The sequence below is a fragment of the Nesoenas mayeri genome (assembly GCF_963082525.1).
Source record: "Nesoenas mayeri genome assembly, chromosome: 25".
Taxonomy (NCBI): Eukaryota; Metazoa; Chordata; class Aves; order Columbiformes; family Columbidae; genus Nesoenas; species Nesoenas mayeri.
Genome location: NC_137549.1, coordinates 1,637,133 through 1,652,332, shown reverse-complemented (window position 1 = coordinate 1,652,332; position 15,200 = coordinate 1,637,133). Strand labels below are relative to the sequence as shown.

General features: G+C 57.7%; 1 protein-coding gene across 1 annotated transcript; it reads right to left on the bottom strand.

Annotated features, from left to right (window-relative positions):
* Positions 1–6,671: 6,671 nt before the first annotated feature.
* Positions 6,672–14,091, bottom strand: ANGPTL4 (angiopoietin like 4; the record flags this gene model as incomplete). The annotated part of the gene is made up of 7 exons (XM_080359402.1): positions 6,672–6,853; positions 7,411–7,686; positions 7,981–8,076; positions 8,165–8,278; positions 12,372–12,504; positions 12,937–13,047; positions 13,558–14,091. The coding sequence occupies 7 exons, from the start codon at positions 14,089–14,091 to the stop codon at positions 6,672–6,674; spliced, it is 1,446 nt and encodes a 481-aa protein (XP_080215528.1).
* Positions 14,092–15,200: the final 1,109 nt, after the last annotated feature.

Genomic DNA, 15,200 nt, shown 5'->3' with positions numbered 1-15,200 from the left:
AGCAGGGGAGCCACTGAAAACCATCTTTCTTATGACCTAGGCTCTGAAAATGGGGTGAGAAACAGAGCGTGCTGCAAACACGTTGCAATCCCGCTGCCGTGCTGGGAGGCTGTCGCAGTATCTCCGTCAGATATTTGGCAATGGAAGCAGCTGGGAAAGCCGAAAATTATCGATCTGGGGGTCTAGGAAAGATGTAAGCCCAGCCCCGCAATGGGTCGGGCCAGTTGCTCCTCTGACAGCGACTGCTGAAGAAGCGGGGAGGAAATTTCTCTTTTCGCATTTGCTTTGCAGTTTTGGTGCTCACACACAGCTCGAGGCACCGCGCTGTGAATCCTTCCCATGCCAAAGGGAATTTTAACCCCCAGGACCTGCAGGAAGGCATCATCACCTTCTCCCGGCGATGCTGTTCTCATCCCACGGGACCACAGCGAATAGCCCTGTTGGGTATTGACCAGAGAACGCCCAGGGAAGCCGAGCATGCAACTGATGGAGAGTTAAATCGCATCGGGAGGAGCAAAGCTGGAACATGTTGGATGCAGCATCTCCTGGGAAGGGGAATTGTCCCGGGCTGAGTTTCCCACAGCCGGTAACGTCACTCGGTGAGCAGCGGGTGACAGGACGGGGGCTCCTGCTGCTCCTGCAAACGAGGCCTTTACTTCCCTCACTTTGTTCTGGTTAAAATGGGCACAGCAGAAGTGAAACATCTTCTTTTCATTATCACAAATAGCTTAATTGGTTCTGAACTGAATTTGGGGTGTGCAGGAGGAGGTAAAAAAAAAAACCTATTGTTAATCATTTTGGATGGAAATCCCTTTCTTCTTTTCTTCTTCTAGTGACTGAGGATTGTTGCCATAAGTTTTAAGGAGTGATGTATAATGGACATATCGTTGTGAGTGCCGTCCAGCTCCAAAATGCTCTGGAGCAGAGTTTTAACATGGGCTGCCCTGGGTGAAGACGATGATTTGGTGTCAGAGGAGGGGCCGCTGCCCCGGCTGATCCAGAGTGAACCGTGAGCCCGCACACCCCGTGTTCCTCGCCCTCAGGAGTCCACCCGGGCTCATGGTGTATTGGACAAGTGGTGTCATGTCACCAAAACCAGCCACATGTCACCCACCGGTTGCTGATGGGGCAAAGTGTTTGCAGACCTTTTCTATAAATCCTACGTGTGTGCCCTCGAATTGGTCACAGACCACCAAGCCGAGGCAGCAGCAGTCCTACAAACCCCAGATATTGTCTTAAGCCATGCTGGACACACCTTTAGAAGCAAACAGGACTATGCCACGTGTTTCTTTTTTTCCATGGTAAAAACTTGCTCAAATTGGTCACTGGAGGTGCTGCCTCGTGTCCCGAGTGCCTCAGCCCCGCGGTGCCCAGGGGCAGCTGCCCGAGCCAGCACTTCCCCATCCCACCACCCTCCGGCTGGGTTTGGTCTCTGGGTGTCTGTGCGCACCCACGGGGGGGCCGGCCCAGAACACCTTACGTGGGACCCGTCCCTGCTGGGGGTGCGGGTGCTCGCAGAGCCGCGCCAGGCACATCCACGGGAAACTCCGTTTGCGCTCGGTGCTGCTGAGCTCCAGCAGAAGAGCTGAAGTTACTGGGAGGACTGGGAGAGTGCTGGTGGCCCAGTGTGTCTGCTGGGCACCCCAAGTCCAGGGCGCTTGGAGCCGGGGATGTTTGAAAGCGTGACTTTGGCTGGCGCTGGCGAGTCGGGGTGTCAGGGCCGAGCTGGGGGTGCCTGGGGAGTGTTGTGGGTGGAGAACTCATCTCTGTTATTAATTTGCTGTGTCTTGGCTTTGCACCAGGTTTCAGATTCAAGTGGGGCTTTGCCAATTCGCCTTGTTTGTTTTGTGGTGCTGGTGGTGGGGGCTCGGGGCGATGCCTCTGGCTCCCCCCATCCAGCATCTCGGTGCCACCGAGCAGGGGGCTCAGCCCGGCTACCTGAGGTGCACAGACACCTTCTCTTTTTGCCAAACTATGCAAGGAGCGATTTGGATTTCACTGTTGTATAAAAAAAGAAGATCCACTCTCGGATCTCCTGGCGGTTGTTTCTGCCATTCAGACGCAGGATTTGGAGGGGTTGGGGCTCTCCTCACTTTCCAGGGCCACCAAACGCTGTTGGGTTGGGATGTTGGTACTCAATGTGCAACATCATCTGGATCTAACGATGCTCTGAGGGGACTCCTGGGTCCAAAGCAGCTGCAGGTCAATCTGCTCCTGCTGCTGAGTCCAAGCTCCGCATTGAGACATATGCCCACCCTGGTCACCCTTTGGACCACCAGCCCCAGGCTGTCCCGCAGCACGTCTGGCCCCAAAAAGCCCTGTCCCACCACGGCCAGGCCCGCAGGCCTGAGCTGAGCTCGGACCCCATCGCCACCTTGTGATATGTGATTTTTACCGTTTTCCTTTCTATCACAAGGGCCAAAACGGCCACAGGGAAACCGCCCGCGGTGTTATCACAACCAGTTGTCTGCAGTTTGACAAAGTTCGTGCGCTGGCAAGTCCTGGAGTTGTCTAACAACAGAACCTGGAAAACAGTTGTTAGCCCAGCACATCTGGGAGAGAGCTGCTCTGGAAATCAGAACTGCAGACGGTTTTACCTAAACTTAAACTCTACCAGAACTGGTAGAGTTTAAGACCAGAACTGGTCTTATTCCCTCAGCTATAAAATGTAGTCTCACTTTTCTCTGAAATGTTGACCCTGCGTAACTTCACCCAAAATCTCTCCAAATAATACCTAAAAGCTGTTAGAATAACTCATTAATTGTATAGCTGTGTGAAAAGAATAGAACCTCCCTTTTTGCTCAGCAGCACTAAAGACACTCAGAGATAACACAAGGATGTACGAGCCTTTGCGATCTATCCAGGATTCCAAATATGCCTGTAACCAAAGCCTCTTGAAAGTACAGCCTGTGTTAATGAACAAAGACTGATCACAAGTGCTGCAAGCGGCCGTGCTCAGTGAGCTCAGTCACTGCAGATCCAAAGCTCTTGCTGGATGGATATGCAAGCAAAGCATTCAGGCTCCTGACACAGCCCCTTGGCGCACACCATGAGCTGCAGCCCTTTTCCCAGCTCCTCGGTGAGGTTTTGCCAGGAGGACTTGAAGCCCTGGGTGGTGCCAGGAGCTGCGGTGGGTCCCAGGCTGGCACGACACAAGCCGGTTGGTTTTGGGGAGCAGCGGCGGTTCGGAACCCCGAGGATATTTGTGTTTTCGGTGCCGTTTCTCTCGCTGTCACTGGAGGGAGCTGCCCCATCCGTCACCGGGACAGCTGCACTTCAAGAACTACAGTTGGTAAAAATGAAGGTGCTGGAGGATTCCAGGGTGGTTTCAGATGGAAACAGAGCCCAAAGACCGGCTGCTTCTGCAGAGGGACCTTGGAAAGGCCCTGGGACATCACATATCTGGGGACATGGGATGGCATTGGCATTGATGGGACGTGGAGATTCGCACGGCAGAACAGGGCAAGACCAAGACACAGGGGAAAGCAGCAGCTCTAGTTCTGGGCTGGGCAAGATTTGGGGCATTTAACCTTCCCCCAGCTGTGCTTTGGTACCGGCTGGTGTTGTCCCCCAGGCACCTCCTGTACATACTGAAGATCAAATGCACCACTGGGGAGCAAAGCCCAGATCTGCCAAAAAAAGCCCTGGTAATGAATAAATACAGCATAGCTCCTCCACCAGGCTCTATTTGATGTGTAAAAAGCACCTTAGTCTAATCACTTTAGCATCCAGACTAAAACACAGCACTCCAGTATCTGCTGGAGCACCCGGGGACCAAACAAGCTTTGAATTAAGCAAATGGAACATTAAAAATGTATTTCTGAATGCAAGAGGGAGCAGATAGATAGTGCAGAGCCAGGTATAATGGGCTGTTTGTGCAATTGTGCTTGGGGCTATCATTAACCCCAGGTTTTTCCCCAGGGAAGGAAGACAGACACAGAAGCTGGGGCCACATTTAGGTACATCAGGTATGTATACAGCTGCTCTAGGGGACTGTCATGTTTATTCTTGTCTCTTCCTCCTGCAATGAGAAATTTTTGTCCCCACTTCTTGACCAGCTGAAGTGTCGCTACCGGGTCCTGCACTTGGGTCACAACAGCCCCATGGACGCTGCAGCTGGGGAAGAGCAGCTGGAAAAGGCCCTGGGAGTGTTGGTGACAGCAGCTGAACATGAGCCAGTGTGTGCACAGGTGGCCAAGAGGCCACCAGCACCCTGGCTGGTGCCAGCACTGATGTGGCCAGCAGGCCCAGGGCAGCGACCGTCCCTGTGCTGGGACCTGGGGAGGACAAACCGCCAACCCTGGGGCAGTTCTGGGCCCCTCACGCCAAGAAAACCCTTGAGGTGCTGGAGCGAGTGGAGAGAAGGGAACGGAGCTGGTGAGGGGCTGGAGCACAAGTGTGATGGAGCAGCTGAGGGACCTGGGGGTTCAGCTGGAGAACAGGAGCTGAGGGGAGACCTTGTGATCTCTGAACTGCCTGAAAGGAGCTTGGAGCCAGGGGGGTCGGGCTCTGCTCCCCAGGAACAAGCGCCAGGAGCAGAGGAAACGGCCTCAAGTTGCGCCAGGGGAGGCTGAGGTTGGATGTGGGGAATAATTTCTTCCCAAAGGGCTGTGGGGCATTGGAACAGGCTGCCCAGGGCAGTGCTGGAGTCACCATCCCTGGAGGGCTGGACAGACGGACATGAGGTTCTCAGGACATGGGGCAGTGCTAGCGGTGGGTTATGGTTGGACATGATTCTACAATTTTCTCCAGCTCCAGTATCACGCCTGGGCCCATGAGTACAGCTCATCCTCAACATCTCCAAGGCTCCAGCTCCTTTCATTCCTGCAGATGTAATCATCCCCCAGACATTGCAATAAATGCTTTTGGAGAGGACTATGCATGTATGATATGAACAGGTACAAGGCTGCTACAAACTGGGGCTTGTCTTGATCAACTCTTTCGTCTGTCCAGATAAATCAGTCCTGAGCCTCTGCTCTTCTGCAAGGAGTTGGCACAGGGTTTTCCAGCCAGCTACAAGGGTCCAGCATCAGGGAGTAGGACAAGCATGCTCATCATCCCTTGTAATCTTGTGTCCCAGAGCCTGATTTCCAGAGGGAAAAGAAACATAGAAGCTTCAAATGGACTAAAAACTATTGCAAAGGGGGTACAGCAGGGATTTATCCCTGAGAGCGCTATAAGGCTACAGCTGAAAATTGAGGCCAGAAGGCAGCGTAGTGCTCAGGTCAAACTCCCACCACGTGAAGCTTCTGAATCCAGAGTGCTCACACAGCTGCCCCACATCTCCATCACACAAACAATCCAGGCAGCACAGTTCCAGGCTTGTTTTTATTAAAAGACATCTTCAGAAAAGATACTTTAGTACAAAAAAAAAAGTTTAAAATACACAAACTACAGTTGCCTTTTTTCCAGCTTCAACATTTATAAATTACACCACACTGTTATTAACACTGCATTTAAATATGGAAACAACTTAAGCCAGCAAATTCATCAACAAGATCCAACATCCTACAAACGACTATTTACAATATTTAGCAGCTAGGAGCTCTAGCACAGAAGTCAATATGACTTCAATAGGGCAGGATGCTTGGGAAGCCCCAAGACGGCATTTGGCCCGAAACATTTTTGAGGACCTGTTTCTCCCACCTCTCTCCAGCCCCCCACCCAAAACACAGGGGCAATATGTCAGGGTACGCACCCCACAAGGTGACATGGCTTGCGCAGAGAAACCCTGTTGTCCCCTGGCCCTTTGGAGTCAGTTTTGGGGTGGGGCACATGGGTGGCACTGGTATCTCTCCAGGTTTCAGGGAGATCTACAGCCAACAGCAGAGCTGGTCCTGCCCAGGGACAGTCACTGCTCTGTACCTGTGCTGTCCTAGGGCTTGTCCTACCCCAGCAGCACTGGTAGCCTTCAGGCTGAGCTTAGGACAGCCCTCCAGGATCTGACCCTCATGTAACCAGCTGCAGGGTCCCACCCATTGTCTCCTGGAGCTGGAAGCAGATTTTCCCTGGCTCCTGGCAAATTCCAGCACAGAAATACAGGGCTTTGAAGCCATGGGGGTCAGGGAAGCCAGGTCCCCTGCTGCCCAGGGCGTCCTTCAGCCTTCCCACCAAAAGCCACGTTCTCCACGGGTCACAGTCACCGGAGCGGTGGCTGTGCCAGCAGAGCTGCCCAGGGCTCCCAGCACCAGCGGGGCCATGGGGCTTTCACAGGAGGGTACGGGGACATCATCTGGGAACAGTGCAGGACAGGACGTGGGAGGGCTCCGTACCAAACACTTGGGTCCAGGGTAGTGAAACACTTGACATGCTCCCCTTCCCCCAGGCCCAGCTCATCAAAACCAGCACAGAAGTGTTCAGACAGGACAGAAAGCACCAGACGACTTGAACTTGCCGCAGCAGCAGGTTGGAAGAGCCTCGCGCCTGCTCTGGAGGTGGAACTCCCTGCTGACAGCTCCTCTTCTGCTTTGGGAGCTCCCAGCCAGGGGTTTCAGCAACACGGAGCTGTTTTACTGCCAGCGAGGAGCTGCGTCACGCCACTGAAGGGCTACCAAGCAAGAGAAACCATCCCCAGAGACTTCCCAGGGAGGGTGGGTTTGTTTTCTGTAAACACCAAGTGATGGAGCTCAGGTCTGTGCTCCACAGAGGAGGTCAAGTCTCAAACGGCAGCTTTAGGGCTCTGCTTCCAGGGCTGCAGGTTGGATTTTCATGGTGGTCGACTTCAGCGGGTAGTACCTGCCTTTCCATGTCTTCCAGAAGATGCCCTGCTTGCGCTCGTGCCTCTGGCGCGGGATGGAGCGGAAATACTTCCCGTTGAGGTTGGCATGGCCGCAGGTGCTGAACCACCAGCCACCTACCAAGGCAACACAGAGCAGGGTTTAACCTAGAGCACATCTAGGCAGAAACCAAACCCAGGCTCAAGAACGCTGCTGCCCCCGCTCTCCCCGCTTTTCCAGGGCTTTGGGACCTTGCAAGACCTCCCACATGCTTGAGGAGTCCCAAGCACTGGGAAACCTTCGCACAGATCCTATAGATGAGTCTGCAAATCCCCACAGCTCGCTCTTGTGTGCAAAACTGCCTCAAGCCCTTCAGCAGCCCCACCTCGGGCCAGGGGACTGGCCCCAGCTTCACCCAAGAGGTTTCCAAGCAAGGTGGCAGCGAAGCTGTTACACGGATGGATGCCTGGGCCAAGACCTGAGTCATGAACCCACCTGGTTTCACTGCCCTCCCCATTCCCTGCACGGCTCCTCCCAAGGATGCAGCTTTCCCAGGGGAGCAGGGGACAAGTTGGGCTCAATACCAAAGGGGACCAGTCCCACGGGGTCACTGTCCCACTTGCAGCCACCACCAGGCAGCAGAGGGCTGAAGGGAAAGCACACACACCACTGGGAAGGAAGAGCCCGTACTGACCTGAGAGGTGTTTGGCACAGTTTGTGTCGGCTTTGAGGTCGTGGTCGCGATCCCGGGTGGAGAAGGGCAGCTGCCTGAAGTCCCCAATGGCGTTTTCCAGTTCTCCTGACAGAGGCCCCAGCAGGGTGAGCGTGTAGGCTGTGCCCTCCCCGCCCAGGCTGAAGGCAAACTGAACCACCTGGGAATTCCCCTCCCAGTCTTCCAGCTCAATCAGGAGATTGTATCTTCCCTCTTGCACAAGGTGATGTATCTTCTCCAGGCCCAGCCAGAAGTCACCTGAAACCAGACACGTCGCATTGGCCGTGGGGTCACAAACATGCCGTACAAAGCGGACACATGAACAGGCTCGACGCAAACAGGGACAATCCAGGACACCGCAGTGTTTGAACCGCTGTCTGGTACACGCAGGACAAGTCAGGAAGAACAAGAACTCTGGCTCTGCAAGCACCGTCCTCCCCCTCAGCACAGCACTGCTCCAGCACACAGATCTCCAGGGGCCAGCAAGGGGCAGTAACTTGTGCTACGATATCACATCCTACAGCAAGACGACAGATACCATCATCCACCTACCATGAAGGTCTCCAAAGCCATTCTTGTAGGCATCCCACAGCTGGTCGAAGTCCACAGAGCCATCTGTGCGCCTCTGGATCACCGTCCAGCCACCTTCTGTGAGGAGGCAAAACACGGTCACGTTCGGGGTCGCCGTTTGCAAGCCCATTGCACAAAGCGCCGCGGGGTGCCTCCACCATTTTACCTGCAGTCATGTCGCAGTAGACTTTGAAGGGCTCAGAACCCGCAGGCTGCACCTGGAAAACGCCGCTGCTCTGCTGCCCGGCCAGGAAGAGCTGGTGGCAATCCTCCGGGAGCTCTGCGGGGAAGGAAACCCTTGAGACGGTGGCCCGAGTCCCGCTTCCTCAGCAGGTTGCTCGTGCCGCGGCCCCGGCACTTGCAGCCCTGGCCAGCAGCCCGGCCAGCTGCGCACAGCGGCTCCGGACACGCGCTGGGGACGATGGCCCCTGACTCCAGCGTCTTTAATTGCTGTGACCCCATATCTGACCATTCATCCAGGCGCAGCTCCTCGGGCTCCTGTCCAAGGCAGAAGCCGGCGGCAGGCCAGGCCGGAGAACGCGGCTCCCGCCACCGAGAGACCCGGGGAGCTCCCCCGCTCCCTCCGCACCCAGGGCGGGCAGGAGCAGCCGGTTCGCAGGGGTGACGCCAGGGCCCAGCATCCCCATCCCTCCCCAGGGCTGGAGCAGCCTCAGGAGCAGAAAGAAACCGCAAGTCCTGGTGTCAGGAAGGTGCCCGAGCATCCAGCACTCAACATCCCAGTGACAGTGGTGGCCCCAGCCAGATGTCCCCCTGGGCAGCTGCCACGCGTGGGCACAGAGCCAGCCTGGGGTGACCTTTTTGCCTAAAGCACACAGATCAGGGCAGGAAGGGTGGGGGTGAACAGCATGGAGCCCCAGCTCATTGCACGAGTGGATTGCCTGGGGTGAGGCCACCCCCAGCGTGTCCCCCCAGCCCCACACCAGCCAGGCTCCCACCTCTCCTTCCACCCCACGGGGACTTTGCTCAGAGCTGCCAACAAAGCACCATTTTAACAGGGCTGATAAAAGTCCATCCAGGAATCACCACCCGGGGAGAGACGAGGGAAGAAAACCTGTTACAAAACCCGAGACGCGGAGGATGTGCCGGGACTCCAGCCCCTGGGGTGGCGGCGCAGTCAAGGGGCTCTTTGTCAGCCGGGACAGGTGCCCCCGTCACCCTCAGACAAAGCGGGTCTGTTCTCCCGCACGAGGCTGGGGCGGATTTTGGTGGTTCACAGCTGCTGCCAACACGACCCCGGGACAGACGGATGAAGAAACCCAAAGACAAGTCCCAGGCTGTGGTGGGGGCAGTGGGGAGAGGAGCCTTCCCCACAGCCATGGGGCAGAAAGGGGGAAAGTGTGGCCTTAGAGCTGCTGAGGGCAAGACCAGCCCTTGCGAGACATCACTCCCTGTCCTCACTGGGCACCCGGGGAGCCCTGATGCTGCGTCAGAGCGAAGAGCGGAGCCAAACCTGCAGGAAAGGTCAGCGCGGGGGGACGCGGCGGGTGGCAACATGACACCTGCCACCACCTTTCACCCATTTCCCCCCTCCGTGAACTCTCCCCTCCTTGGCACGGGCAGCCCCTGTCCCACCGCAGGACGGGCACCCTCACTGGCACACCGTGCACCCCGGTGCAGGACTGCTGCCACCAAGCCCATCAGTGCACCCACGGGACACGCGTGTGTCCCCAAGCCCATGCACACAAAGATCAAGGGCAAGTGTTTTGCACAAAGGACCAAAACCACACAAAGCCAAATGCGTCCCTGATATCCCCACTTTCTAGCTGAATGCAGCCAGGGAAGCCAAACGAGGCTCTGGGGAAGGAAAACCCACAACCCAGCCCCACACCTGCAGCCACCCCGGCTCACAGCACAGCAGGAGGATGGTGCCGGAGGCTTCTGGTGTCACCCAGCTCCATCCACCGTATCCCCCCGCATCACCAGGACGGTGCCCAGGCAAACACTCCATGGTCCCAGCGTGCAGAACTCAACCCCATCCCTGGTGTATTTTTGTGCTGGGCCCTGGCCACACTCCCTGCGCTCTCATCTCTCCTGGTTTCCTGCTGCACCAGGGACTTCCAAGCAGCTGAATGAGATGCAGCTGCTTGAACAGGCTCGGCTCAATCTTTTTGTTTGAGGAACACGCTCGTTAGTTCCAGTTCATGTTGCACATCCGTATGGCACCAGCAGAACAACAAGACCTCCTGGCTGCTCTGGATGTTTTTCTTTCCCTCCCCCTTTATGTAGCCAAACAAGATGGAAGGATCAACAAGGCTGCTGGAGCTGCCCCAGGCACGGCACCGGATTTTCCCAACACATCTCCAGGCATGAGGGGAGGTCACCAACCCGGGATAAACACCCTTTCTTGCAGATGCCAGGACATGCCTGGAGCCGTGTGCGTCGCCTCCCCCTCACCCTCCGCAACCCGACCCAGTTATTTTGGAGTCCCAGCGGCGGGGAGGGGGAGCCAGGCTGCACCTTTCCCCTACTGGGCCGCCTGCCAAAGAGCGCAGGCTCTGCCTAAAGACGTGATCCTCTTTCTGCGAGCGATTAAACCTTTCGCTCTCCAGGCTGCTCCGTGCCTTCAACTTTCACATGCTTGGCCCTGTGCCACCTCTGGCCCGAAAAAAAATCTTGTGTTCACTTGGATGCAAATAAAAGGGTCTTTCTAAAAGGGCTGTTGCTGGAGTTCATCGTGGTTTCCCGGGGCCGTGCCAGCACTAGGGCTCTGCCTGACAATAGGCAGGGAGCCGCCGGCACAAGCCTTCCCGGTGCCCACCACAAGCAACCACAAGCCTCCCAGGCAGAGCGCACTTTAAGATTTGCCAGAAAACTCACTCGACTTGCTGATGAGAAGAAGCCAATTTGTTTTCTGACATATCAACATCAGGGATCAGACAAGAGAAGGGGGAGCTCATGACTTGGACGGGTGGGATGGAGTCAGGATGCCCAGGGTGCTGGTGATGCTCAGGGTCTCCCCATCAGCAACAGGGCAGCATGAGTCTGGGGCTTTGCTGCACCCAGCGCTGGGCAGACAGCACAGCCCAAACCTGCCACCAGGGAGAAGCCAAGACCCAAACCCATCTCCCTGCACCCTACTTTCATCATAACCTGAGAACAAAGCAAAGGGCTAGACTGGATCACCTTTACAGGTCCCTTCCAACACAAATTATTCTGTGGTTTTGTGATATGCTACTGAGGGCAAAGTCACAAAGCAAAGCTGGGAAAAACAGGGAAAGAGATTTTGAGACTGTTTTCTGGCTTGCCAGTGTTGCCCTGACCAAGGGGCACTTCACGTACCCCGCTGCAGGCTGGCCGGCCCCACCAAGCCAAGCACCAGGAGGAGTCTGGAGCCCCCATGTCTCATCTCTCTCCTTGTCCACATGAATTCTGCAGCTCTTTGTTCTGCCCACTCAGCTTTCAGGCACACTGGTGACAGCTCCAGGCTCCATATACAAATTACCATGTGTTTTCCCATAGCTATCCCTGCATTAAGCCCTGGGCAGGATTTCCCTGTGCATCCTCACCCTGCTCCATTTCTGTTTGGCTCACCCTGCACATCCCCAGACAGCTGCACAGACGGAGCCAGCACCGTGATTTAGCGGATATAACACGAGAGCAGCTGCCCCCGGGCAGCAAACCCTGCAGGGACACCAGTTCCTGTGGGGAGGGCGGCTGCAGGACACAGCTGGGGACACCCGCTCCGTGCCCTTCGCTCCGCGGGAGCTCCTGCAGCCGCTTTGGCAGCAGAGAGGATGCTCCAGGCAGAGCCAGGAGCTCCGGATGCAGCATCCGCTCATCTGTTCTGCTGCGTTTCCCCGGGCTGTGAGTGTCCAATGTCATCACTGTCCGGGATTTCGCTGCAGCTCAGCACCTTCGGCTAAGGACGGTGCAGGCTCAGACACTTGTCTTTCATGTGCGAGCCTTAGATATGAGCATGGGAAGATGGACGCACATGGATTTAGCTCTTGTGCCATGGTCTGGTGCTCCCTAACCCTCCCCTCTGCCAGGAGTAGACGACCATGCCTGGTCAAGGAGGAGCAGGTGAACAAGAGTTAACTCCAAGGAGCAGAGATCCTCCTCTCCTGCCAATCCTCTCTGACAAATACCTGCTCCTGGCATTGCTCTGCTCCCCACTGCATTCTTAATATCAGGCAGAAAAATTCCTTTCAAATCCTTAAATTCCTGCTGGACTAAGACTGATGCAGAAGGCTGGGATCCTGCCTGCGCTCCAGATCCCCCCAGTGTGGCCAAGCTCCCAAGCACTGCTTTTGCAAGCAAATCCCACATCCTGACTCAGGACAACTGAACCTTTTGTTTCCAAACAGTTGCGATGCCGCAGGTTTGCTCTGCGCAGAGGAGCAGATACTCACTCTGTGTCAGCACCGGGTCCCCGCTCGCGTTCTGGCTCTGGTTGGTGAGACTCAGGCTTTTCTTCAGGTTTATCTTCCACTTTGGAGACTGTGTTTTGTTGTCTTTCAGGTGTAAGGGGATCAGTAGATTGACCTAAAAAAAACCAGCACAAGTCAGAATGGTTTTAGCTCATTTTCAATGCTGGTACTCAGGGCAGCTGATCCGCCACGGCACCAGCCGCTCCCCCGTGACCAGAGCTGGGGCTGAACTTGCCCAAAAAGCTCAGCGAACGGGAGATACCTGAGGGTGGCAAAGCCAGAAATTATTGTGGTTTTTCACACCCAGGTTAACGAGCTTATTCTGCAGATGAACTCAAACGAAGAGCCCAGAGAGGTTCTGTTCCCACACACCAATTCATCTTATTGCCCTGTGCAAACACTTGGGTAGTTTGCTGCCCTTGCACCAACACTGCAGCACGAGCACCAGGGCCACAGCCTGTGGAGTGTCCCCAGAGCCAAGGCGCAGTGGTACAGTGTGTTCTCCTGCCACCACAGCAGCGCACAGGACCAGGCTATGGTCGCTTACCTTGCTCTGCAGGCTTTTAATCTGCAGATTCTGCTTGTCCAGCTTGTACTGTTGCTGCTTGATCTTCTGCAAGAGCTCCTCAATTCGCAAGTTCTGTGCATCCATCAGGGACTGCAGAGGAAGGAGCCATGTGAACCCCACAGACCCGGGAAGATCCAGCTGTGCCGCACACACCGCTCAAAGTCAGGCCGGCCAGTCCCCCTTCAGCAGGTCCTCACGGGTGCTCCCAGTGCCCCCAGGACCACCGGGTACCCCCATCACTCTCTGATCCCCGTGTCCCAGGAGGGATGAGCTGTCCGTTCCAACCTCTCCCATTGCCCCAGGAGGGTCGGGTCCCCATTGCTCTTTGCGCAGCCACTCCCGGGAAGGCAGAGACCCCTTCCCGCTCCCCCCCAGGCTGGGGGGATCTGGTTTCCTCCCCTCATCCCTTAGGTCGCTCCTGGTGCCCCAGTCTCCCCGCCTGCTCAGGTCGCTGCCGCGGTCCCCGGGTGGGTCGGGTCCCCCAGCTCCCCTGGGGCTGCTCCCCCCGGTCGCTGCCGGTGCCGAGTCGGGTTCCCCGGGACCGCTCTCCCGGTCGCTGCCGGGTCGGGTCCCCCGGCGCTGCCCGCGATGCTCACTCACCTGCAGCGCTCCCAGGTCCTTGGCGCTCTGGTTCTCCGCCGGTCGCGCCTGCAGCGCCAGCCGGACTCGGCCCTCCAGCTGCTCCAGCCGGCCCTGGATCTCGGCTTTGTCAGCCGCCACCTCCTCCAGGCGCTGCCGCAGAGCCTCGGAGAGGTTGAGGAGCTGCCGGCCGCGGCCCTCCAGCTCCCGCACGCTGGCCCGCAGCCGCTCGCCGCGCTCCTGCGCCTCCCGCGCCTGGCGCAGCAGCCGCCCCATGGAGCTGTTGTGGGCGCTGAGGCGGCTGCCGAGCTCCCGCATCTGCCCCTTGGTGCGGTCCACGTGCTCCTTCAGGCCGTGGCCGAGCTGCAACAGCCCGTGGGCGATCACGTTCACCTCGTCCCAGGAGGCGAACTGCGCCCGCCGCTCCTTGCCGGCCCCCGCCGCCACCACCCGCCGCTCGGCCCCCGCCCGCGCCACCGCGGGTCCCGGGGCCGGTCCCACGGCCATCCCCGCCGCCCCGGCGAACAGCAGCAGCGATAACCCGGCCAGCTGCATGGCTGCCCCGCCGCCTCCCGGTGTGCGCCCCGCCGCCGCGCCCCCGCTTTTATCGCACCGCGGCGGGGAGGGCCCCGGGAGCAGCCCCTCCCCGCCCTCCCGCCCGGCCTCGCCGCTTTGTTCGCCCTCCCCCGCCCGCCCCCGGCCTCGGGCCGCCCCGCACCCCGGGCAGCCCCGGCTCCGAGCGCTGCCCGCCCCCCTTTCCCGGGGCAGCTTCGGTCCCTGCCCGCTGAGCCCGCACCCGGCCTCGCACCCTGTCCCCATCCCTGTCCCCATGCCCGTCCCCATCCTGGTTCCCATCCCCATATCTGTCCCTATTCCTGTCTCCATCCCCGTCCCATTCCCATCCCATTCCCATCTCCATCTCCATCCCCATCCCACCCCGTCCCCCTTCCCATCTCCATTCCTTTCCCATCTCCATCCCTGTCCCTTTCCCTTCCCTGTCCCCATCCCCATCCCCATCTCATCCTTATCCCCATCCCCATCCCCATCCTTGTCCCCATCCCATCCCTCTCCCCATTCCCATTCCCATCCCTGTGCCCATTCTCATCCCCATCCCATCCCTGCTGCTCACCCTGACCCTCATCCTGCCCTGATGACCTTCATCCCCACCAAGCTCTGCAGCTCAATTCCCCTGGTTGGCCCTCTCAGCCATGGGTGCTGCCCACCCCGTGCCTGCACCCGTGTCCTCTCCCCAGGCCGTGCCCTCCGGGAGCTGCTGGCCCTGGAATGGGTGTGTGCTGCAGGCACAAGGCTCCCAGGCTGTGCCCTGCTGGGTGCTGGGGGCACTGGAGTGGGTGCTGGGTCTGCTGGGTGCCCCCGGCCCTGGCACAGGGACACACGGCAGGCGCAGGGCTCCCGGGTGGTGCCCCACAGGGTGCTGCCAGCCCTGGGGAGGGTGCACACTTGGGGTCAGCTCCTCTGAGCACCCAGGGGAGCAGGACATTCAGTCCTCTAAATGCTCCCCGTCTCCACCAGTGCCAAGGATGAATTCCTGCCCCTTCTAAGGCTTCAATCATCCCCCTGTGAAAACATGTGCATCTTATTTCATTTGCAAGCATCTTCGACTCCAGTTACCAGCTCTTCCTTCTCGTCCTGCCTTTTTGCGC